This window comes from Hyperolius riggenbachi, chromosome 5 (genome assembly GCF_040937935.1).
Source record: "Hyperolius riggenbachi isolate aHypRig1 chromosome 5, aHypRig1.pri, whole genome shotgun sequence".
NCBI lineage: Eukaryota > Metazoa > Chordata > Amphibia > Anura > Hyperoliidae > Hyperolius > Hyperolius riggenbachi.
This window is the reverse complement of record NC_090650.1, coordinates 414,584,720-414,610,502: the sequence shown is the minus strand read 5'-3', so window position 1 is coordinate 414,610,502 and position 25,783 is coordinate 414,584,720. Positions and strand designations below refer to the sequence as shown.

General features: G+C 45.5%; 1 protein-coding gene across 3 annotated transcripts in view; it reads right to left on the bottom strand.

Moving 5' to 3' along the window:
• TBC1D31 (TBC1 domain family member 31) overlaps positions 1-24,954 on the bottom strand; it is a 60,128-nt gene extending 35,174 nt beyond the window's left edge. The window contains exons 1-9 of one of the 3 annotated variants that reach the window (XM_068237983.1): positions 24,935-24,954; positions 19,811-19,912; positions 15,228-15,371; positions 14,056-14,171; positions 13,793-13,971; positions 12,480-12,631; positions 6,194-6,353; positions 3,835-4,035; positions 724-915 (exon numbers count right to left, since the gene is read on the bottom strand). In XM_068237983.1, coding sequence (XP_068094084.1) covers positions 724-915; positions 3,835-4,035; positions 6,194-6,353; positions 12,480-12,631; positions 13,793-13,971; positions 14,056-14,171; positions 15,228-15,371; positions 19,811-19,887 — 1,221 coding nt within the window. In that variant the 5' untranslated portion in view covers positions 19,888-19,912; positions 24,935-24,954. The other 2 variants (XM_068237981.1, XM_068237982.1) reach the window with 2 other exon arrangements.
• Positions 24,955-25,783: the final 829 nt, after the last annotated feature.

The window sequence follows — 25,783 nt, the reverse complement described above, 5'->3', positions numbered from 1 at the left end:
CCTTCCAGGTAAGTATCTGTTTGTTTTCATCCTGGCTTCAGACTCGCTTTAAAGCGGATCCGAGATGAAAAACTAACTATAACAAGTAACTTGTCTATATAGCTTATCTAAAGTTTATATAGTTTACACAGCAAATCTAGCTGCAAACAGCTTCACCAGTTTATGATTATTTATTCCTGTTGTACAATGAGGGCAGCCATGTTCTGTTTGTCATCATTGTCACAGGCTGAGGGGTGGAGATGCTATCAGCTTGCCTGTGTGTAAATTCAGTCCCCTCTCCTCCCTCCCCCTCTGCCTCTGAAATCTCTGGCTAGTAACCACCTCCTCCTGTCCAGACTGAGCTCCCATAAGCCCTTGCTACAGAGAAAAGGCACAAAAGGAGCTGTGGGCGAGGCTTGTTTAGTTTATAGGGAGTTAGAGTATTAAAACAAAACAAAAAATAGTATTTGGCTTGAGGAATGCCCTATAACCTATATGTAAGGAACACAATTATGCAATGAGTAAAAGTTTCTCGGATCCACTTTAAGAAAGAATGATAAACCTATGTGTATCCCCCCCCCCCCAGTGTTCGCCCTGGACAACACATCCATAATGTTCCTACTAACACACAAAGCTTTTTTGTACGGGTTTATACAGCGCTTTGTAGAGAAGCAACCACAGCGTAAACAAAAGCCAAAAAGTCTGCATTAGAGAATATTTAGTAAGCATAAATTCATAGCGCACCTCTTTCTCACTGTCATGTTCATTCCCATCCGCCCGCAGGAATCGGGTCCTCACCAGTTCCTCTTTCGACTTCCAAGGGCGACACGACCGTCCCCCTGACACTTTCACTCTCTCGCTGGTGGCTCCTGATTTGTTGGCTGTAGAGTCCTTGTCTTTACTTAAATCTACCACTTTAACAAGTGGTGGTGGGGGCTGCAAATAACAATCAGTATATATTATATAACAGTATATTATTAACAAAACCTTTTATTGCAGGAGAATGCATAATCATGGAATGGGCGGCATCAGATCTTCCAACATACAAAAAAAAAAAAAATGGTTATTTTGTACAAAACACAGCTGGTAGTAACATTTGAAATAATAAAGGAGCCTATGGATAAATCATCATCTAACAATTCCCAAATAAAATAATTTACAGCCATTTAGAACAAATTAGTGCGTTGGCTTTTACCAGTCACCAATCACATCACTTATTACAGCATTTCAACACGAGTGTTCCCTACATACAAGCATAAATATAACGCACATAATCAGAGCCGGGACAAGGTCCTCCAGCACCCAAGGCTGAGACACCAAAGTGCGCCCCTCCATCCCTCCAACCCCAGCCATCACACACTGATTGCTGATAGACTAAGAGGGCCACAGGGCCCACAACACCTTAATCTGGTTATCTGGCTTGAAGTCACTGCCATGTATCCTCTTTTCTTATTTCTCTCTGCTTCAAACACAATAGGGAAATGATAGCTGAGTAACTTGTGCGCCCCTCCTACACTGCGCCCTGAGGCTGGAGCCTCTCTTGCCTCTGCCTAGCCCATAATATCAGCAAACAATTTAAAGGAATCCTAAACCGAATGCAGGAGAAAGTTTCACTTACCTGGTGTTATTGCCAGCCCCCCTGCAGCCGTCCTGTGCTCGCGCCGGTCCTCAATGATCTTCCGGTCCCCGCTGTGGCTCAGTTTCGCTTCTGCCAACTTGGGCCACTTTGCTGAGCGCGTCCTTGTTTGCACTCCCGTCTGCGAAAGGGTCTTGCACAGGCACAGTACGAGATTTTCTCTTACTGTGCAAGAAGCTGTCGCCGACGGGAGCACGTACGAGGACGTGCGTGGCCAGAGCCGCGCAGGCATAGTGGCGGGAGAAGCTAAACTGAGCAGCGTCGGGGGACCAGAGAATCGCTGAGGACCGGCGTGGGCAAAAGACAGCTGCAGGGGGCTGGCAGAAGCCTCAGGTAAGTGAAACTCATTTCTCCTAGGTTCGGTTTAGGTTCCCTTTAAAAAGTGTACTTTTTAAAGGGAACAGGACAGAACAGGAGTTCACCTGTGTTATGTGGAGAGTCTACAGCTTATCCTTATGCTTTAGTGCCATCTAGTGGTTAAACTGCTTACCAGGCGTATGCATGCATTGTTTTGTACGCGTGGAGCGGCAACCAGCGTGGAACATATTAACCAAAACCTTATACAGCACTCAGATGTCCGCAATAATTTGAAATCAATATGATTTATAAATATAATCACACAACGTTATCTATGCAGATGTCTCACACCAATATGGTGTATTCTATTGATCCCCTGAATGAGTCATTTCATGATGAAATCAATAGGGAGGAGCCACATGCGGAAGTGATACATGCTGGAGCGGTGGCGTAGATGAGCGAGCGGGACCCCAACGAACATCTTACGGCGGCCAGCCCGGGAGGCCGCACGGGGTGGAGCCCGTTCCTATACTCCACAGGCTTACCATCAGCTTATGTCATGTGAGTGAAACCTTTTAATAAAATTTACATTTTTATATGGTATCTGCACAATGATAGCCTTTGTTTGCATGGAGGTATACATGTGACCCAAGGTGTAATCTGGGGAGTCAACGGAGTGTAACAGCCACAGGGTGTGGGGAGCCTGAAAAGTACCCCAGAGGCGATACAAGGCCACTGTAATAACTGGCCCACCGGTGTCGGTGAGTGTGGACCCTTCAGGGTGTTTCTGGTGGTGGTTATAATTCCCACAGAGAGTGTTAATGGTTGGAGCGCTGTTCTGGTATAGAGACATTATAATCAGCGTGGAACAGTCGAACTTCCGGTTGGACGCTTGATGTCATTAACTTCACAGGAAGTCGGGCGGCGGCGAGATGCACGCAAGGATTCTGGGGTGATTTCCCCTATTTAAGTGTTTGAAGCAGACGCTTAGGCGTGCGCGATGCCTCAGAAGACGCTCAGGAGTGAAACGTTCATCAGGCACACCAATGCTCCCAATTCACCCCACAGCAATTAAGGATCGGGTAGGATTGAACTTTGAGACTGCATATCGAATATCTTCTTACATAAGCCGGATTTATTAAAGCCATTTTACTACAAATGAGCTGCAAGTGCCAAACAGTTTTTTTCTCTTACCACAATATAAAAAAGTGTACTTGTAGAGAAAAAAAAAAAAAAAAGTGCCCAAGGCAGATTTTCGCCTCAGTAGTGGGAAGCCTCTGGATAATCCTGAGACTTCCCATGTCCTTGTGGTGGCGCTCCCCCCCCCCCCCCCGCGACACCCCCCCCCAGTATATAAGGCACAAGGCAAAGCCGAAAAATGGCTTACCCTGCTCCTTCAAAAGCCCCATGGCTTTAATTACTATTCCCCCTCCAGGCTGCCTTGGACTCTGGGGTAACACGCAACTTGGCTGCCAGCTACTGGTGACTGCTGAATTACAGGTAGTCCCCGACTTACGAACGGCATGGATTCTGTGTTTCTATTTGGAACAAGTCAAAACATTTTTTTCAAATTGGACTTGTAGAAAATCGATTTTCAAAATTTCAAAGATAAAATGGCTTTTAAACTTGTATAAGCAGCTGTCCGTTGGTCGATCTGCCCATACACTGTCTCATGTATGGGCACCTTCAAAAATGAATAACTAAACATAAAAACAAAACTCCAGCATGAATTCACTTTATAATAAGAAAACAATGTCAATATTTCCTTGTTTGAGGAGGCACATGCTGGAGCAGGTGCAGTACTACCTGAAAACCACTAGCGGCGGGATTATCAGAGAAGAAGCTCACCGGCTGCAGTTACTCAGCACAGTCTATACCTGAGGGCACCTATATACGTCACTCTGAAATTCCACCCGTCTCACCTTATTGAATTCTTTGGTCAAGGCCTGGACGCTGTACACGTTCACACTGCCGTTTTCCATGACGCTGGCGATGTACCGGCCGTTTGGGCTAACTGATGAGGTCACTATGCCATCGTCATGACTTCCGATGTCAAATACAAGTTTGCATGTCTGTATATTGATGAATCTCATTATCCCATCCTGGCTGAGGACACCCAACACCTGCAGAGAAAGGGAAGAGGAGGAGTTCAGGGTTTCCTCTTTACTGTATGCTGCAAACAGGGAGTTGCAGATACAGGATCAATGCAATGAGGCACATATCTAAACACACACAAAAAACTGTTCCATTCCCCTGATATAACAAAGGGATTTGCTACATAGTCATAGTTAACCCTTTCCAATCCCACTTCCTGATCACCCACGTCCCAGCACTTCATTTTTTTTTTACAGTGTGCTGGTGGTACATGGGTGATCAGGATGAAACAGGAGAAAAGGGAGCAGGAGCCCCTTTGGAAAAACCAGCGCTGCCATAGGCACTTATTATAAAAGGCGCATTTTGCGACAAGCAACCGAAATTTGGGCGCACCGCAGCGGCCGACAAAATTTACCTTCTTTGCCGCAAATTGCAGCTTTTATAATGGGTAAGATATGCAGAAAAGAAGGTGCATTTCGGCACCTGATTAGCGGCAAGAATGTAAAGTTTTGGCACCAGGTTCATTATGCAATTTACCTTTCCGCTAGCCACCATTGCCCGCGATTTCATCAGGCACCAAAATGTTACATTCAAGTCACTAATCGGGCCCCTCTGGGCGCTGAAATTTACCTTCTTTGCCGCAAATTGCAGCTTTTATAATGGGTAGGATATGCAGAAAAGAAGGTGCATTTCGGCACCTGATTAGCGGCAAGAATGTAAAGTTTTGGCACCAGGTTCATTATGCAATTTACCTTTCCGCTAGCCACCATTGCCCGCGATTTCATCAGGCACCAAAATGTTACATTCAAGTCACTAATCGGGCCCCTCTGGGCGCTGAAATTTACCTTCTTTGCCGCAAATTGCAGCTTTTATAATGGGTAGGATATGCAGAAAAGAAGGTGCATTTCGGCACCTGATTAGCGGCAAGAATGTAAAGTTTTGGCACCAGGTTCATTATGCAATTTACCTTTCCGCTAGCCACCATTGCCCGCGATTTCATCAGGCACCAAAATGTTACATTCAAGTCACTAATCGGGCCCCTCTGGGCGCTGAAATTTACCTTCTTTGCCACATATCGCAACTCTGCGGCAGAAGGGGTTATAGTTTAGGGTTAGGCATCACCTTGGGGGGTAGGGGGGGGGGGGTGTCTTAGGCACCACGGGGGGGGGGGGGGGGGGGAGGAGGGGAGGGCTGCCTTAGGGTTAGGCATCGGTAGAGGGAGAGTTCTGTGTGAGAGTATGGTTAGGTTTAGCCATAGTAAAACATCAGTAATTATTGATAGCTTACTATTGGAAAACAGTGGTAGAATAGAATATACAATTTTAGCAATATTCTATTAGTGGCAATCCCCTGCGCCCTTTTTTCCAGGCAACTTTTTTTTGAAATGTATGTGATAAGGGTTTGTGGTGGGACGGTGATCTGGAAGGTCTGTAGCTCCTTCACAAAGCAAGGCGGTGACTCAGCAGCAGTGGTGCTGGCGGGGGGGGGGGGGGCGTCCAGTATCAGCTCTCGTGCTGTAGCTCCGCCTTCACCGTGCACCAGCATAATTTCTTTATTACGCCAGACTGCGTGGTGCTGGAAGGGATCAAACTTCTGAACTTCCTAACACTTGCCCCTAGTGACAACCCAAAATGCACCCTCATAATGCAGTGTTCTCCTCAGGCTCTTTTAGCCGGGAGCTCCACCCAGCTAGTTTTGGTGAGCACCCGGCTGTCATTGGCTCAGCTCCTCCTCTGCTGTGAGCAGTTATGCAGAGAAGCGCCGGCTCTGCATTCTTTCATCTCCCCCCGCCCGGGTACTTTTTCATGCCACCCGGCTGGAAAAAATTTCTGGGGAAATCACTGTATTGTTTATATTGTTAGGCAAACTATACATATACACATGGGGGGTGGCAGTGGGAACCATACGGCAGTTGTCACAACATTGAATGCCATTACAGTCGCGCACCTGAACAAGCTCTTGTGACAAATTGTTCAGCATTCCCGATTGATTCTTTCGTACTGAAATCTAATCGACAGATCGATTGAGCAGCCTTATTTCGGCACCGATTCTCCTTTGATTTGATAATAGTATCAGATGAGAAGGTCGCATAACCTTACCAAGCAGTCAGGAACAGAGTCGCAATATTCTACACTTCATTTCGCAGGTTATAATATGCAGATCTGTCTAAATCAACCGATCACCCACCTGGCTGGATCCGCCATCAAAACTGTCAGGAAGGAACTCCAGGTGGCGCACGCTCCGCACAGAGCTCGGCATCTGGAGGACTCGCAGCAGCTGCTTGGAGTGCAGGCACCACAGGTGAAGGTTGTTCGATCTTCCTCCAGCTGCCAACATCCTGCCGTCCCTGCAAATGTAAGAGAGCGGTGTTACTGCTGCTGCGCAGCTCAGTACTGCCAGGATCCATGTCACGGATGGTTGCGGGGCCGCAGGCGCGTCCTGTAACCGCCCGTGAAGAAAAGCGATCGCACTCGATTCTCTGCATCGATTAGCGCTTCAAATCGATACAATCTGGGTTGAGTGTGTAGGGGCAGCTGAAGTCTTTTTCTCAGCAGAGAGATAGCACCAGCCCAACTGCTGGATGGCTCTTTTGATATGCTAATGAGCCTGGGCCCAGAGAGTCCCTGGCTTCAAGCTGTGCTGATGGCCCATCCATCAGGTATAGACCATGACAGAAGCAATCTAGTTGGGAGAAAAGCCAGACCCTCCGGCTCCCTCCCAGCAGGGGAGCTGACACCTAGCTAGCTGCCCAAACTTCAAAGAGCCTTTGCCTGGGAATGACCTGCTATCAATCCCAAATGTAGATCATATTCCATAAACCGCTATATGTATCATATTTTCTGTGTTGCCAGGCTGGCAGACCCTCCAAACTAACAGAGCATGTAGGGCCCGGTCTGGCGTTGGTTCTGAGAACATTTCAGAACCTTCTGAGGTAAAGACTGCCTGTTAGGCAGTTCAACAGTGCCCTAATGATACCACAGGGGTCCCACCCCTCATGTTTGGTATCAGGCTGCTGGTTACATCGAGGCAGACCTGAAAATATTAGTAAATCTGCCCTGACCTGTACGGTTCTGTGAGATAGAGCCCATATATAGTTAAGGCATGATTTCTGGTCCCCCAGGACAAGGGGAGGACTCATCTCATGTTCTAAGGGGGTGTGTGGGCCCGCCCTCACTCCCTCCTACTGAATCAGGGGCATAAGAATGGCAGAGGAGCCAAACTCAGGGTCCTCCACCCTGAAAACATCTTGAACTCATCGGTGCCAGCTTGAGGATATGCTGGCATCCACCTGGTCTGAACTCTGAACTTTGATTGAAACCCAGAACTCTGATTTTTCCCACAAAAAGGACATCTTTCCAGGAACTAAGTATTTTTCTCCCTTCTTTTATTTTTTATACTGGCTATTACTGTTTTAATAATTGTTGATTTTAATAATTGTCTGTATATATTATTTATATTGCGTGAATAAACGACTTTCTCCAAGTCATTCACTGTCCGCTACCCTGCTTATCAGCACACACAGAACTGATCCCGGGTCTCTGAAGATACGCTACTGTTTGTTTGTTGTTGGCTAGACAGAATACCGTGTGTTTAACCGTTTTATTCGCAGGACTAGTCAGTCAGTAAATCGGGTCCACTGGCCCATACCAGTGGTGGTGGCAGATACCGTGGAATCGTGTGTACGTTGTAATTACCCGTGTCTCACAGGCTCCCTTTTGAGTTGTCTGCGGCTAATTCTTAACGGTTCCTGCGCATTGACTGCGACCAGAGTTCGCACGATCTGTGCGCTGGCACCGTTTAGAAGGCTAAGTGCGGTCAGCCACTAGGGCTCCTGTGACAATCCACAACAAGGGACAGAGGCCGTCCCTGCAAATGTAAGAGAGCGGTGTTACTGCTGCTGCGCAGCTCAGTACGGCCAGGATCCACAACAAGGGACAGAGGCCGTCCCTGCAAATGTAAGAGAGCGGTGTTACTGCTGCTGCGCAGCTCAGGACTGCCAGGATCCACAACAAGGGACAGAGGCCGTCCATGCAAATGTAAGAGAGCGGTGTCACTGCTGCGCAGCTCAGTACTGCCAGGATCCACAACAAGGGACAGAGGCCGTCCCTGCAAATGTAAGAGAGCGGTGTTACTGCTGCTGCGCAGCTCAGTACTGCCAGGATCCACAACAAGGGACAGAGGCCGTCCCTGCAAATGTAAGAGAGCGGTGTCACTGCTGCTGTGCAGCTCAGTACGGCCAGGATCCACAACAAGGGACAGAGGCTGGCCAGGATCCACAACAAGGGACAGAGGCCGTCTCTGCAAATGTAAGAGAGCGGTGTCACTGCTGCGCAGCTCAGTACTGCCAGGATCCACAAGGGACAGAGGCCGTCCCTGCAAATGTAAGAGAGCGGTGTTACTGCTGCTGCGCAGCTCAGGACTGCCAGGAGCCACAACAAGGGACAGAGGCCGTCCATGCAAATGTAAGAGAGCGGTGTCACTGCTGCTGTGCAGCTCAGTACGGCCAGGATCCACAACAAGGGACAGAGGCCGGCCAGGATCCACAACAAGGGACAGAGGCCGTCTCTGCAAATGTAAGAGCGGTGCCACTGCTGCGCAGCTCAGCACTGCCAGGATCCACAACAAGGGACAGAGGCTGTCTCTGCAAATGTAAGAGAGCAGTGTCACTGCTGCGCAGCTCAGTACTGCCAGGATCCACAACAAGGAACAGAGGCCGTCCCTGCAAATGTAAGAGCGGTGTCACTGCTGCTGCGCAACTCAGTACTGCCAGGATCCACAACAAGGGACAGAGGCCGCCTCTGCAAATGTAAGAGAGCGGTGTTACTGCTGCTGTGCAGCTCAGTACGGCCAGGATCCACAACAAGGGACAGAGGCCGCCTCTGCAAATGTAAGAGAGCGGTGTCACTGCTGCTGCACAGCTCAGTACTGCCAGGATCCACAACAAGGGACAGAGGCCGTCTCTGCAAATGTAAGAGAGCTGCGTCACTGCTGCTGCACAGCTCAGTACGGCCAGGATCCACAACAAGGGACAGAGGCCGGCCAGGATCCACAACAAGGGACAGAGGCCGTCTCTGCAAATGTAAGAATGTAATAGTTCTCCCAGCTGGCAGAACAAGGTGTGCTCTTTAAGTGGAGTTCTTAAGCACCTGCTCTCCTTTATAAGTACTGAAACCTACCAGTACCATAACACCATCACAGTCCCAAAACTGGACAGCCTGCAGCCACACTGTACATTGCAGCTGTAGAGTCAGGGAGACAAGCACACAGCTATACAAGAAAAACAAAAATTTGCTTTCCTAAAACAGAAAGAATTTGCGATAATTCAGGTTGGAGTGAGCTCGAGATGTCTCCCAGAGCACCACTGCTGAATATATGTAAATTAACCATTGTACCCTTAGAAGCTAAACACACCTCCAGAACCGCTGGATTGCAATGATGTGTCAGCTTGTTAAATTGTACAGAGCCATAATAATCCAACATGCATACAGACTGTTTCGGATTGTTTGATCCTCATCAGTGCATGGCATGGATTAATTTGGCTCTATGGAGTAGGGCTTGTAAACCGAGAGGTACAGACTAACCAGCAAGCTCATGGTGACCCAGAACTCATTGGAGTGTGTAAGGGACTACAATGGTCCTAAAAGCCCCCTTACTGAGATGTTAAGAAAAACAAAAATTTGCTTTCCTAAAACAGAAAGAATTTGCGATAATTCAGGTTGGAGTGAGCTCGAGATGTCTCCGAGAGCACCACTGCTGAATATATGCAAATTAACCATTGTACAATGAGTTCTGGGTCACCATGAGCTTGCTGGTTAGTCTGTACCTCTCGGTTTACAAGCCCTACTCCATAGAGCCAAATTAATCCATGCCATGCACTGATGAGGATCAAACAATCCGAAACAGTCTGTATGCATGTTGGATTATTATGGCTCTGTACAATTTAACAAGCTGACACATCATTGCAATCCAGCGGTTCTGGAGGTGTGTTTAGCTTCTAAGGGTACAATGGTTAATTTGCATATATTCAGCAGTGGTGCTCTGGGAGACATCTCGAGCTCACTCCAACCTGAATTATCGCAAATTCTTTCTGTTTTAGGAAAGCAAATTTTTGTTTTTCTTAACATCTCAGTAAGGGGGCTTTTAGGACCATTGTAGTCCCTTACACACTCCAATGAGTTCTGGGTCACCATGAGCTTGCTGGTTAAGCTATACAAGAGAGGAGAAAAGCTCAGCTTTTGTGGCTGCCTACATAGAGCCTCCATCTACCTAATCCTGGTAGTGACTGCAACCGATGAGGTGCATACAAACATGCTGCTTAGAGGCCTCTCCCCCCAACCCCCCTAAAAGGAAACTGTATCCCCAATTATTAAATAATATTTTTGTACAGCAGGGGGAGGTGGCAGTGCTTCCCAAAACAGGCTGCATCTGATTGACCAGATTAGGAGCGCTGCGCTTTTCCCTGGTCCCCTCACCCCCAAAAAATGTGTTAACCTTTTATGGCCAACTGCTCCCAGGTTCACATTATGTTTGTTCATTAGAGGTTAGGGTCTCTTCCATGAAGGGTACCTCAACATGGTGGGAAGAGTCTAGTACGGAACACTGCACGCAAACTTTTTGGGAAACTAACATCCTCGATTTTGTTGCATCTGTTTTGAACGCAAGTTGTGTACCCTGCCTATAATTGAGGCTCTGCACATTTATGCTGCTGGTGAGTCAGATGCAGCCTGTCTTAGAAAGCGCTGCCACTTCTCCTTACCGTATACAAATGTAAGTTTAATTATGGCTAGCTGCATCCAGAGTCGGGACAAGGTCCTCCAGCACCCAAGGCTGAGACACCAAAGTGCGCCCCTCCATCCCTCCCACACCGATTGCTAGACTAAGAGGCACCTCAGGGCCCCCAACACCTTAATCTCTTGTTATCTGGCTTGCAGTCACTGTCATGTATTCCCTCTTCTTATTTCTCTCTGCTTCAAACACAATAGGGGAATGACAGCTCAGTGAGATGTGCGCCCCCTCCTACACTGCGCCCCTCTCTCGCTTCTGCCTCGGCCCTGGCTGCATCCATTATTTTAAGTTTACATACCTTTTTAATCTGAGTTTAGTGCATAGTTTGCATCGGTTTTGAATACAAGGTGTTTATTTGCCTCTAGGAGGCTCTGCACACCTCTGTTGGTGGCCATTTCAGTTGCGGGCAATTTTTCCCTGTTCTGTAAAATTATATTGCTGACACGTTCTTTGCTTCCAGGAACCATATTTGTTAACCACTTCAGGACCTGAGGCTTAACCCCCCCCCCCTCAGTGACCAGGCTATTTTTCATTACATAGGGCTGTGCAGCTTTGTTAGGGTGCTGCACAGTCCTACAACTCAGCACACCAATCATTTTTACCTCCTTTTAGTGTTTTTAATAGGACACTCTGCCGGAGGTATCTGATCGCTGCTGAGATTTTTTTTTTTTTTTTTAATTTACCGTATTTATTTTTTTTTATTAGCAACCAAAGGGAGGCTCCCTCCCCCCTTTGTCGTCCTAATCGCAATAGGATGGCGATCGGCACTGCGGCATCAGCCTATGAGAGGCCATGCAGATGAAGCCGCTCTGAGGGACAGCCCAGTGTCCCCCGTACAGCGCTGCAGGAGATCGCAGCGCTCTGCAATTGTAAACAAAGGGGAATTCTTTCCCCTTTCGGCTCTAAACAGTCTGCTAGCCACGATAGCGGCTAGCAGGCTGATCACAGAGCAGAGCTCCGTGAACTGGCAGGGAACGATCGTGCATGCACGCGCACACACGCGTTCTCTGCCAGACTGCAGCTCCAGGACTTGCCGCCAATCGCGTTAGGGGTCCTGGGGCTCCGCCACGGTCACGTCCACTGGCATGACGCGGTTGTTAGGTAGTTAAAGAGACACTGAAGCGAAAAAAAAAATGATGATATTATGATTTGTATGTGTAGCACAGCTAAGAAAAAAAACATTAAGATCAGATACATCAGTCTAATTGTTTCCAGTACAGGAAGAGTTGAGAAACTCCAGTTGTTATCTCTATGCAAAAAAGCTATTAAGCTCTCCGACTAACTTAGTCGTGGAGAGGGCTGTCTTCTGACTTTTATTATCTCAACTGTAATTGAACTGTTTACTTTTCCTCTGCTAGAGGAGAGGTCATTACTTCACAGACTGCTCTGAAAGACTCATTTTGAATGCTGAGTGTTGTGTAATCTGCACATATTATAGAGTGATGCAATGTTAGAAAAAACACTATATACCTGAAAATAAAAATATGAGAATATTTTCTTTGCTGCTAATCTTCTAGTAATTATTCATAGTACACAACCAATTCATTATATCATATATTTTTTTCGCTTCAGTGTCTCTTTAAGGGTATTGCGAAAAAAGGGAGGGTGAAGTAAAATGGACAACACCAATAAGTAAACCAGCAACATATCAATGAACTACACACACTCACATTCTCTCTCATTATACCTGGTAACGGCAAAGGCTTTGTACTGTACTGAAGATCCATGCTCTGGGGGAGGCAGCTGGTACTTGCAAGTCAAAGTATCGCTTTCCCAAGCAAATATGGAACTGTCCTTAAAGCAGCTGAGGATTGTGCTACTCAATGGAAGGAAGAATACCTGAGAGAGCAGGAAACAAAGAAAAAAAGTCATCTACACATATACAGAAATAAAGTGCAACTTCTAATTAAAAGAAGACTTCCACCCAACAGCCTATGATATGCCTGGGAAAGGGTCAAATCCATGTTATAAGGACCTAAACTGAGAGGGAAATGGAGGCTGCCATATGCATTTACTTTTAAGCAATACCAGTTGCCTGACTATCCTGCTGATCATCTGCATCTCATACTTAGCATGCTCATAATATGATTTTTGGCTGCATGCGTGTTTCAGGTGTGTGATTTAGACACTACTGCAGCCAAAAAGATCAGAAGGACAGCCAGGCAACCGGTATTGTTTAAAAGGTAAATAAATATGGTAGCCACCATACACCTCTAGGTGTACTTTAAAGGTAACCCGAGGTGAGAGTGATATGGAGGCTGTCATAATTTCATTTTAAACAATACCAGTTGCCTGGCAGTCCTGCTGATACTCTGCCCCTAATACTTTTAGCTACAGACCCTGAACGAGCATGCAGCAGATTTGGTACAGGACTCAGCTGACCCAGGTTTTACTGGATTAGCCATATGCTTGTTCCATGCAGACCATGCATTGATGGCATCCATTGAACAGGTGACAAATGCCATTCGTCTGACTTTACAGAGCAAAGAAATGGACAACTTCCTATTTGTATTTATTCACACCAGCCCCGCAAAATGTACATTTACCATATTTAACACTACGCAAACCCCTGATCTAGGCCTAGGTTTTCAGATGCAATGTTACAACAGAAGACAGTGCAGGGTGCGAAAAGAGGTCCAAAGAGATGAAAATAATTCTAGGTTTATGCAGAATTATGCAAACTTTGTATGCAAACCTATGCAGCTTGAAAATGGATCTGAAATGGAAACGGAATCCCACTTTAGCTTCATTTGGTTGGTCAACTTTCAAGCTGAATAAATGTGCATACAAAATTGCCACAATTCTGCCTCAATATTATTTGTAGGGTTATTCCAGCAAACTGATCGAATAATGTCATCGGAGGACAGCGATGGAACAAGGGTACAAAGAGGAAACCAGGAAGGCTCTACGGGATCCAGATACTTTCCTCTTTCTTAGCAAGTACATTTTTAAAAGTCGCTTTAAGTTTACAAGAAAGAAAAAAATATGTATGAGCCCGACCTTCTGAATTCCAACAGACTGACGAACGTTCAGCTTCCTCTTCCTCTGGAAGGTGTCCAGGTCCCAGAGCTGCGCTGTGTCACTGGAGGTGGTGACCGCGTAGCGACCAGAACCGTGCACAGAGATGGATGTGACTGTGGACTCGTGTCCACGCATCCAGCTCACCAGCTCTTTACTGTCTACAGACAGGAAAAATATATTAACACAAGTGGCACCAAAACCCAGACACAAAAACAAACAAAAAATAAAGTATAAATCGTTACCGGAGTCGAAACACTTCACAGAATAATCGGCAAGAGCCACGAGGTATTCAGACTTCCGGTGAAGGTTGAATGCCATTGCAGTGCAGGCCTGCATCGTCCTCTGGACCAGATCAAACCTGGGCACAAAACACAATAAGCCTGCAGTCTCCTGTGCTCCTTCACAAATAAAATAATGTGACCTAACAGACACAACGACACTCTTCACAACTTTACTTAATTAACATGGAGGGAGTTACAACACTGTGCTCATGTAAATAAGTGTTTCTTCCCCAGTTGGGTCTACCCAGGGTTATGGAGTCAGAGTCGAAGAGTCTGAGCAATTTTGGGTAACTGGAGTCGGTGGTTTCATAAACTGAGGAGTTGGAGTGGGATGATTTTGTACAAAATCCACAGCCCAAGTTACCTTTGCCCCAAGGCCTCACTGGAGCTTTAACTGGCTGATTGCCTCTGGTCTGGGTGACATTTTACGTGCCTCATAGCATCTACTGATCTAGTGGTGGTGTGGCGGGCACACCAATATCATTAAATCGAGCAGTTTATTGTATGCACAACATGACAATTGTTTCGGGGCCACAGAGGGTCCCCTTCATCAGCTAAAGTGCAGACATACAAGTGATGCAGGGTACAAACACAAATATAGATCACAATTGCGAAAGAGATTGAGATTAAAGTCTTGTGACCATTGCAATAGATGGGATTTACTTTTTAATGCCATAACGGCGCTAGTCTAGTCTTTAGGGGACTCAGCATGGAACCTCATAGGCAAATTCAGCTAACGTGATTGGATGAACGGCACCCTCTCAAACTGCTAGGTTTCCAATAGGTTATAAACTACGCCCACACTATTTGGCCAATCCCAATGCTTTATGCTGTAAGCGGGTGCTGTGATTGGAGAACTGTTCCCCATGAGGTTTCCTGCTGGGGACCCTAAAGTAGACTATCACCACCATAGCCATGTATAAAAAAAGGTTTTAGTTATGTATAAAAAAAAAAAAAGGGGAACATTCTGCAAACTAAATGTTTTTAAAGCCACTGGTTTCTGTGTGTCTTGGTATTCGGTTTGTTGTAATTGATCACACTCCCTGATGTTGTGATGTTCCCAGGTTTTATTTGTTGCTCAGAGACACTCATTAATATGTAATCGCTCTGCTGGAGGTCGGCGAGCCTCTCACCTGTTCCTGTTCAGGTTAAACAGATAGATGTTTCCTAAGTGATCTCCTGCGAGGAAGCGGTCTCCAGGCCCGTCAAACGCCACCTGCAGAAAGCGCGTGGTTTTGTGAGACCCTCCATCTCCGTGTACCACGTTCACTATAATCCTGCACAGAAACAGCAACACCTTCTCAATGTAACACCGCTGTGTAACATTCAACACTAGATCAAATACACATGACAGCATAGTCAGAAATACAGCTGCTCCTGTAAAAACATTTCATGCACAAAAGGTAAGCGAAGACTTTTATAAATTAAAGCGGATCTGAACTCTAAATGTCTTCACTCTAAAAGATACGCAACAGCATAATAACCTTTAAAACAAAAACATTTCTTTGTTACACCTGATATATGGTAAATTCTAAAATAAATCTGCACTGTTTCTACTTACCGATTCATGGAAGCAGACATTTTAACCACTTAACGACTGCCTAATGCCGATAGACGTCGGCAGGTCGAAGTGGTGTTACCATGGAAACAGCCGCTCAGGTCAGTTCACGGAGGGTCTCCGTGAACAGCTTGCGAGCCCCTGAACGCAGCTAATTGTAAACACGCGGGGAAGAAATCCCCGCTGTTTACATCATACGGCGCTGCTGCGCAGCAGCGCCGTAAAGGAAATCGGCGATCCCCGGCCTCTGATTGGCCGGGGATCGCCGGCATCTGATAGGCTGAAGGATCTCCATACTGCACTGCCCAGGGGAAGGAGGGGAGGGAGGGAAAGGGAGCGAGGCCTGAAATCGCTGCGGAGGGGGGCTTTGAGGAGCCCTCCCCCCGCTACCCACATAGTGCCTGCGGAGATCAGACCCCCCCAGCAGGACATCCCCCTAGTGGTGAAAAAAAGGGGGGCAAGTATGGTCGCCCTGGCTGCCTGCTGATCTGTGCTGTGGGCTGGAGAGCCCACGCTGCACAGATCAGTGCAAAATCCCCTGGTCCTCAAGTGGTTAACATCCTGTGCTTTCAAATGGCCTTATCTGCCATAGGCAGTCATGTGACACAAGGGAGAGATCAGATTACAGCTTGTCAGTCACAAATGAGGGGGGTAATAAATAGGCTAAACTCTCTAAATGCATACAGGGTGCATTCCTCTATGTATTTATTCAGTACTGTGCAAGAGTTCAGCTCCACTTGAATGAAGATGCAGTACTGACAGTGTGCTGCTCTGTCTACATTTCTGTGCAACCTGGATGATACTGTAGCACTGCAGCCATGCACAAGCAAGTCACAGATTACAGATAGCAATTCCCTCAGTAATCAGGCAGCAGTTTACTGGCTGGTGCTTTTGAGATAATCCATGTGGGCCCAGAGTAGCGAGCAGATAGTGAGCAGGCTACAAGTGCCTGCCAGCCCATTGTTCTCCCCAGAAATTTTCAGAAATTTTGTTCCAGCTGGGTAGCATGAAAACTTAGCCGTTTGGGGCACAATGGGAGAATGCAGAGCTGGTGCTTCTCTGCACAACTCTGCTTACTGCATAGGAGGCAGATGAGTCTATGATAGCCGGGTGGTCACCAAATTTAGCCGGGTGGGGCACCTGGCTAAAAGGGGCTGGGGAGAACACTGCAGCCCTCCCACTGACCATGGCTCATGGGTCTCCAACATCTGACGAATGTGCCCGCCCACTTTCCACTATAGCCAAATACAGAATACCTTGGGGCCAAAAAACAGGTTTACTATAACAGACGTTCTATTATATCAGGGTTTACTATACCAGGCATTACTCTCATATATTTATAATGGTGCTTGGCTGAGACATGGACATTTAGTTTAATATATAACAATTTACAAGATTATACTGAATGTCACTTCTGTGCCTCTTTAATACTTTTATCCCCAGATCGAGAATAAGTATGAACAGGTGTTTAAAGGGGAACTGAAGTAAGAGGTATACGGAGGCTGCCATATTTATTTCCTTTTAATCAATACCAGTTTCCTGGCAGCCCTGTTGGTCTATTTCTCTGCAGTAGTATCTGAATAACACCAGAAACAAGCATGCAGCTAGTCTTGTCAGATCTGACTTTAAAGTCTGAAACGCCTGATCTGCTGCATGCTTGTTCATGGGCTATGGCTAATAGTATTAGAGGCAGAGGATAAGCAGGGCTGCCAGGCAACTGGTATTGCTTAAAAGGAAATAAACATGGCAGCCTCCATATACCTCTCTTCAGTTCCCCTTTAAAGGATACCCGAAGTGACATGTGACATGAGATAGACATGTATGTACAGTGCCAAGCACACAAATAACTATACTGTGTATGTTTTTCTTTGTCTGAAAGAGTTAAAAATCAGGTATGTAAGTGGCTGACTCAGTCCTGACTCCTATATGGATATATCGTCGGGTGCAATCCTTTACAACGTGAAGGATCAAAAACACCCAGTTGAGCCATACAGAGTTGGGTATCACGGCCTGATGAAGGGCGTATACATTCTATACAAAGCCCGAAACGAACATGTGTCGTTGCCTTTGAGATAAATACCCATAAAGGTTACAACGATTTGTCAAGCCAAGTCATACTGCGTGTCAGCCCCACTATTTGGTCATTTTTTTGATGTATTGTTGATTATATGAAGATTAACCGTATGAAATTGAAGAACCCCATTTTAATACTTTTTGCTATATCTTTTTGCTACGAGTGCCAATAAAGTTTTTTTCTAAAGACTGTTCTGCATTATGAAATTGCATTCTAGTTCTCTTTTGATACAGAGTCCTTTTCTAAAGTAACAATCAGTCCTGATTCAGACAGGAAGTGACTACAATGTGACCCTCACTGATAAGAAATTCTAACTGTAAAAGCCCATTTCCACTATCGCGAATTCGCATGCGTTTTTTTGCATGCAAATTCGCATAGCAATACAAGTGAATGGGACTGTTTCCACTTATCAGGATTCCTTTGCGTTTTTCTGTGCAGAAAAAAAATTTGCATGGCAGAGCCATCAGAATTCGCATATCGCATACAATGTATTTAATAGGAAATTCGCATCAGGCTTGGGTATGTTAATTTTCATGCGAATTCGCATAGAAACAATGGAAAAGCACACCAGCACTGCCATGGTTAAATTCGCATACATCGTCATCCATGTGCATGAATTTGCATGAAAATTAGCATAGCCTCGCATGCGAAATTCGCATCCGCATGCAAATTTTTACTGCGGCGATTCGCACAAGTGGAAATGCAGCCTAAAGGTAGCCATACACTGGTCGATTTGCCATTAGATCGACCAGCTGACAGATCCATCTGATCAGAGAGGAATCGTATGGCTGCCTTTACTGCAAACAGATTGTGAATCAGTTTCAGGCTGAAACCGATCACAATCTGTTGAGCTGCTCCTGCCGCCTGTCCCCCCCCCCCCCCCCCCTCCCCCCCGTATGCATTACCTAAAGCTGGCTCCGGGTCCTCTTCTCCGCGCTGCACCCCGCACCGCATCCCAGCGTACACTGTGTCACTCCGTGACCAGCAATTTCAAATAGAGCGCCCTCTATCTGAACTTCCTGGTCACTGCAGTGACACAGGAAGTTAATGTATGCTGGGATGGAAGAAGGAACAGAGCGGTGCAGCGCGGAGAAGATGCCCGGGAGCCAGCGTCAGGTAATGTATACCTGATCGTATCGGCCGCCGCTAGTGACGCGCTCCCTACCCGCGGGCGATCGACGGTAATTTTCCGCGGACCGATCCAATTTCGGGAGGAAATCGGATCGGTGGGTGCGTTTAGCGCGAACGATTGGCAGCAGATTCAATCCCAGTGATCGAATCTGCTGTCGAAACGGCCGCAAATCGGGCCAGTGTATGGCCAGCTTAAAACACTTTCCTAGCAGAAAATTGCTTCTGAGAGCAGGAAAGAGATAAAAAGGGGAATTTCTTATCAGTGAGGGTCACACTGTAGTCACTTCCTGTCTGAGTCAGGACTGAGACAGCCACTTACATACCTGATATTTAACACTTTCAGGCAAAGAAAAAAAAAAAGCGTAGTTATTTGTGTGCTAGGCATTATAAATACACATGTCTATCTCATCATGTCACTTCAGGTATTTTTTAAAGTGGACCTGAACTCTTGCACAGGACAGAAGAAAAACATACAGAAATGAACCCTGTATGTATTTAGAGAGTTTAGCCTATCTAATACCCCCTCATTTGTGTCTAATCACTAGTTGTAATTTGATCTCTCCCTGTGCCACGGCAGATGAGCCCATTTGAAAGCAAAACCTTTTAACAATATGTCTGCTTCCATGAATCAGGAAGTAGAAACAGTGCAGATTGATTTTAGGATTTGTATCAGCTGTAACAAAGAAATGATTTTTGTTTAAAAAGGTTATTGTGCTGTGGTGTATCTTTTAGAGCAGAGAGGAGTTCTGAATGCAGGTCTGATTTAAAAGTAAATACATATGGCAAACACCACATCCCTGCCTTCTTGGAACAAACATTTTGCATTGGTTCAGTGATACAAAAGTTACAAGACAAGTAATATTGCCAGGCCTGTAGCATTTTTGAAGACTTATATGGCGATAAATCACAAAAACCCAGTATAGAAAAGTTAGGAAAAAACATTCCCTGCTTACCCATCGGTGGAGACTGGCATTGGCTTCCTGTGCCAGATTTTACCCGTCTCTTTGCTTCCCAAGTCTGTTGTCTGCATGATGCCACGCTGAATGGAATGATCACTGCCAAATGCAATACAAGGACCACAATTAGCTTTCTATGTACAGCTTGTGTGTAATGTATGTACAGCTTGTGTGTAATGCTATGTATGAGGTGTTTGCACCCCGTATGCATATATAGTGTGTGTAATGCTATGTATGAGGTGTATGCATCCCGTATGCATATATAGTGTGTGTAATGCTATGTATGAGGTGTATGCATCCCTGTATGTATATATAGTGTGTGTAATGCTATGTATGAGGTGTATGCATCCCTGTATGTATATATAGTGTGTGTAATGCTATGTATGAGGTGTATGCATCCCTGTATGTATATATAGTGTGTGTAATGCTATGTATGAGGTGTATGCATCCCTGTATGTATATATAGTGTGTGTAATGCTATGTATGAGGTGTGTGCATCCCTGTATGTATATATAGTGTGTGTAATGCTATGTATGAGGTGTATGCATCCCTGTATGTACAGCTTGTGTGTAATGCTATGTATGAGGTGTTGGCACCCCTGTATGTATAGATAGTGTGTGTAATGCTATGTATGAGGTGTATGCATCCCTGTATGTACAGTTAGTGTGTGTAATGCTATGTGTGAGGTGTTTTCCCCCCTGTATGTATACATAGTGTGTATAATGCTATGTATGTGGTGTTTGCACCCCTGTAAGTACAGTTAGTGTGTGTAATGCTATGTATGAGGTGTTGGCACCCCTGTATGTACAGGTAGAGTGTGTAATGCTATGTATGAGGTGTTTTCCCCCCTGTATGCATATATAGTGTGTGTAATGCTATGTATGAGGTGTATGCATCCCTGTATGTATATATAGTGTGTGTAATGCTATGTATGAGGTGTATGCATCCCTGTATGTACAGCTTGTGTGTGTAATGCTATGTATGAGGTGTTTGCATCCCTGTATGTACAGCTTGTGTGTAATGCTATGTATGAGGTGTTGGCACCCCTGTATGTATAGATAGTGTGTGTGTAATGCTATGTATGAGGTGTTTGCATCCCTGTATGTACAGCTTGTGTGTGTAATGCTATGTATGAGGTGTTTTGTATGAGGTGAACTTTTTTAGTAGGAGGGCTTTTTGGTTCCTTTTATCCCCCTATACATTCCTAGTAGTTTGGGTCACCCTGAGCTGCTTGGTTACTCTGTATGTATATATATAGTGTGTATAATGCTATGTATGAGGGGTTTGCACCCCGTATGCATATATAGTGTGTGTAATGCTATGTATGTGTTTGCATCCCTGTATGTAGAGCTTGTGTGTGTAATGCTATGTATGAGGTGTTAGCACCCCTGTATGTATAGATAGTGTGCGTAATGCTATGTATGTGCTATATAGTGCGTGTAATGGTTTGTATGAGGTGTTTGCATTCCTGTATGTACAGCTTGTGTGTAATACTATGTATGAGGGGATTGCATCCCTGTATGTGCAGCTAGTGTGTGTAATGCTATGTATGAGGGGATTGCATCCCTGTATGTGCAGCTAGTGTGTGTAATGCTATGTAGGAGGTGATAGTACCCCTGTATGTGCAGCCTGTGTGTGTAATGCTATGTATGAGGTGATAGTACCCCTGTATGTATAGATTGTGTGTGTAATGCTATGTATGAGGTGTTGGCACGTGTGTGTGTGTGTGTGTGTGTGTGTGTGTGTGTGTGTGTGTGTGTGTGTGTGTGTGTGTGTGTGTGTGTGTGTGTGTGTGTGTGTGTGTGTGTGTGTGTGTGTGTGTGTGTGTGTGTGTGTGTGTGTGTGTGTGTGTGTGTATATATGTGCAGCTAGTGTGTATAATGCTATGTATGAGGTGATAGTACCCCTGTATGTATATATAGTGTGTGTAATGCTATGTATGAGGTGTTTGCATCCTTGTATGTGCAGCTAGTGTGTATAATGCTATGTATGAGGTGATAGTACCCCTGTATGTATATATAGTGTGTGTAATGCTATGTATGAGGTGTTTGCATCCTTGTATGTGCAGCTAGTGTGTATAATGCTATCTATGAGGTGATAGTACCCCTGTATGTGTATATATAGTGTGTATAATGCTATGTATGAGGGACCCCTGTATGCATAGTGTGTGTAAAGCCCTATATGAGGTGCCTGTACCCCGTACGTCCTGCGTGCTCCCAGTGCTGGCAGTATTGGAAGTTACATTAGCCCCGCCCCTCACACCTGTAGAGCCGCCGCGCTCCTTAGCGGGAATTTGGAACGTCCCCCGTGCACCTCCGCCACGCCCACACCTCAGCGACGCGTAAGCATTGTCCTTCCCAGGGAATGATGACCGTTCGGGCTCCATTCATATCAGTATCTTTATTACTGTGCCCATTGGTAGAACTCTGTTCCACGGATCTCCAAGTAATACGGACTCGGAGGAGGCGGAAAATGCATTTTACTCTGATGACGTCATATAGCCGTTACCACCACAGGGGTTTGAAGAGACAGCGCCGCCATCTTTACTGTTGGCAGCTTGCCACTACGTCACATAATTATACTTTTGCATAACATACCACAATACACGTGAATATTATCATCCCAGTAAATTAAAGTTGAAATCCAGGGATTTTTTTTTTTTTTTTACAATTACCTCATCAAACTCCTTCACCTCCTGGACATTCCAAAAAGCAGGAATTTTATTTCAATGAACGTCATTTTACTGAGCTGAGTGAGGACTGATGCATACCAAGAGCGCTTCTAAAATCTAATCTGGCTACTGTGTTTGTATGGGACAGACCAGAGCGATGCCGATGTGATTTTTTTCCAAACACAAACCTGCAGCATTTTAGAGGCGATTACGCTTCAATGTAAATGTAGCAAAATCGCTCTAAGGCCCCATTCACACTTGAAAGCGCAAATTGCGGGAGTGATTTTTCCGTGATTACACGCGGAAAAATCACTGGACACTACATCGATTTTTCTGTGATCGCATTTTAGCGCTTCTATAGCACTGAAACGCGAACGCCGGGAAATCGCCTGAAAATGGTGCAGCTATGCATTTGCGTTGTTGATTGGCGTTAATCGCATGCGATTAACGCAAATCGCCCAAGTAAGAACGGACCCATAAGGTTTTAAAGGAATAGCGCTTGAGCGTTTTGCCGAAATCGCTGGCAAAACACTCTAGTGTGAATGGGCCCTAAAAAGTGCTGAACAGAGCGATTTTCCAAGCTTTTTTTTTTTTTTTTTTTTTTTTTTGCAAAAGATGTTCACTTCCAAGTCAAAGTGTACAAAAAGTATAACATTTCTAAACCAAAACACTCCTAGGCACATGCCCGGAATTCTAATCCACAAGAGGTTAGCACTCACAGCTTAGAACATATGCAGCACCCTTACTACAGACAATCTTTACCGGTTCGCCACATGCCCGGAATTGCTTATAAAAATTGTTTAAAGAAATGCTAAGGCCTTATTCACATCTAAACTCACAAACGCAAGCGTTATGCGATTTTTAAAGCAATTTTTTCCCTCTCCTGACACTCCACTGCGTGCTGCGTTTTTTTTTTAAACAGTGATTTTCTAAGTGCTTTTTCAGATCGATTTTTTAATGCACTCCCTGACGCAAGTCAGGAAGTGCACTCTTTGACCCGGAAAAGAATAAATACAATGTATTTATTCTTAAAAATGCTCACAAAAAGCGATTTTGTGAGCGTTTTTCCTACACCTTCCATTGAGGCAAAATTGCCTCAAAAATGGTACAGGCAGGATCGGAGGAGATCAGAAACGAACCGCTCAGATGTGAACTCTCTCATAGAGAATCATTGCACAAGCGTTTTTAGGGCGATTTTGCAAATAAAAAAAGGGCAAAACGCCCTTAGTGTGAACGAGCCCTAAGTGTTTGCGATTACGCTTGCGATTTTTGGTGTGTGCAAGCCCTTAGTTGCAGTAAAGGTATAGCCCACTACAGTGCTTTTAGCCGCATTAGGCTAATTAAAGTGGATGGAGCAAAACCCACAGAGCAATTGCGATTTGCCAAAACCACCATTGCGAGTTCTGTGCTATACCTGCACGATTTTTGGAGAGATCATAGAGGAGAGTAATGGTTCAAAATCATTTTTCTCTAAATTACTCCGGAAATGCTTGTTTCAGGCAAGGGTCACACTTATTTTTCTGCACGTTTTCTGCACAGAAAAACTAATTTAAACTAAGATTGCAAAATCAGGCTACGTTTCCACTGAATTTTGGGTCCAATAAATCGTATAAGATTGTTCTGATGATGGTGAAAATTCGCGTGTAAATTTGTACACATTTTATGCCAATTTTCATATGCGATAATTCGCATTAGTCAAATATAACCTGCCTAGTAACAGCTTAGTCATGACTGCTGGCAGCTTCCTGTAACCATGGATTTAATGCGAAAAAATGTGGCAGGGCCTCAGATTTTTTCACAAATAAAGCGACAATTCTCATTGCCTATGCAAAGCATTGTACGCGAATCGTACGCAAAGTCCGAAAAAATGTGGCAGGGCCTCAGATTTTTTCACGCATATGAAAATTCGCAATGAGTGGAAACAGCCCCATTCACTACCATTAGTTGCAAAATCAATGCAAATTTTCTGAGAGAAAAATCTGACACAAAACGCACAAGTGGAAACCTAGCCTCACTCTTAAAATGCTGAGAGCGATTTTGCAGGAGGCTTTGGAAAGTCTTTGGGAGCCCAAGTCCTCCCGAAGACGGGACACTCCATACTAAGCATACGCGAGCACCTTCTCTTGCGCACTCGCACGTGTGCAGTATGGAGCCACCTGTCTTCGGGAGGACTCGGCTCCCGAAGACTTACAAAGTTCCCCGGGGTGGGAGATTCAAACACGGAAGCACCGAGGTTCCCAGGGAGAGGAGTGGGAAGGCTCTATAGGACCCAGAGTCCACTGCTGCCCCCTACATGCCAGCTCCCTCTGTTCCAAAGTGCAAAGTAAGTCGTCTCGGATATCCTTTAAGTTTTAGATTCCTTTCCCTGTCTACTTTTTTAGTACTTTTTTAGCTGCTGCGGTTTTAAAGGATTTTGTAAGGGGGAGAAAAAAAAAGGGGGTTGAACTTACCTGGGGCTCCTAACGGCCCCCCGCAAACGTCCCGTGTCCGTGTCGGGACAAAACGATCCTCCGGTCCTCCTGGCAACGTCAGCGGGAGCGAGGAAGGATGCATGTTCCTAGAGGCACCTGGTGATGGAAAGGCGGCTCCCTCCTTCCACATGCAGAGTCCTGATGAGAGTGTAAATGAGAGGTTACTCACCCTGCTCTCAGCACTGCACTGACAAGATCTCCATCCAGTCAGGGACACCAGTGGAGTAGCAAAAGGGGTTGCAGAGGTAGCAACCGCATCGGGGCCCTTGGGTCAGAGTGGCCCTCCCTCAAGCACAATATTAGCTCTTTATTGGCCCTTTGCTGGTAATAATCACTTCTATAGATGCTTTAAATAGTAGTAATCATTAACAAAGTGTTTCCTATCCCCTACTTGCACCTCTGACACTGTGAAAATCCTTGGCAGGTTTTGGTGCACCGTATCAATTGTTATGTATAGAGTGCTGGGGGGGGGGGGGGGGGGTGTAAATCTTGCACCGGGGCCCACAGCTCTTTAGCTACGCCACTGCTTAAAGGGGAACTTCAGCCTAAACAAACATACTGTCATTAAGTTACATTAGTTATATTAATTAGAATAGATAGGTAATATAATTTTTTACCCACCCTGTTTTAAAAGAACAGACAAATGTTTGTGGTTCATGGGGGCTGCCATCTTTGTCATGGGGGCAGCCATCTTTTTGGTTGAAAGGAGGTGACAAGGGGCAGGAGACACAGTTCCAACTGTCCTGTGTCCTGATAACCCCTCCCAGCTGCACACGCTAGGCTTCAAATGTCAAATTCAAAGTGTAAAAAAAAAAAATTTGCACCAAA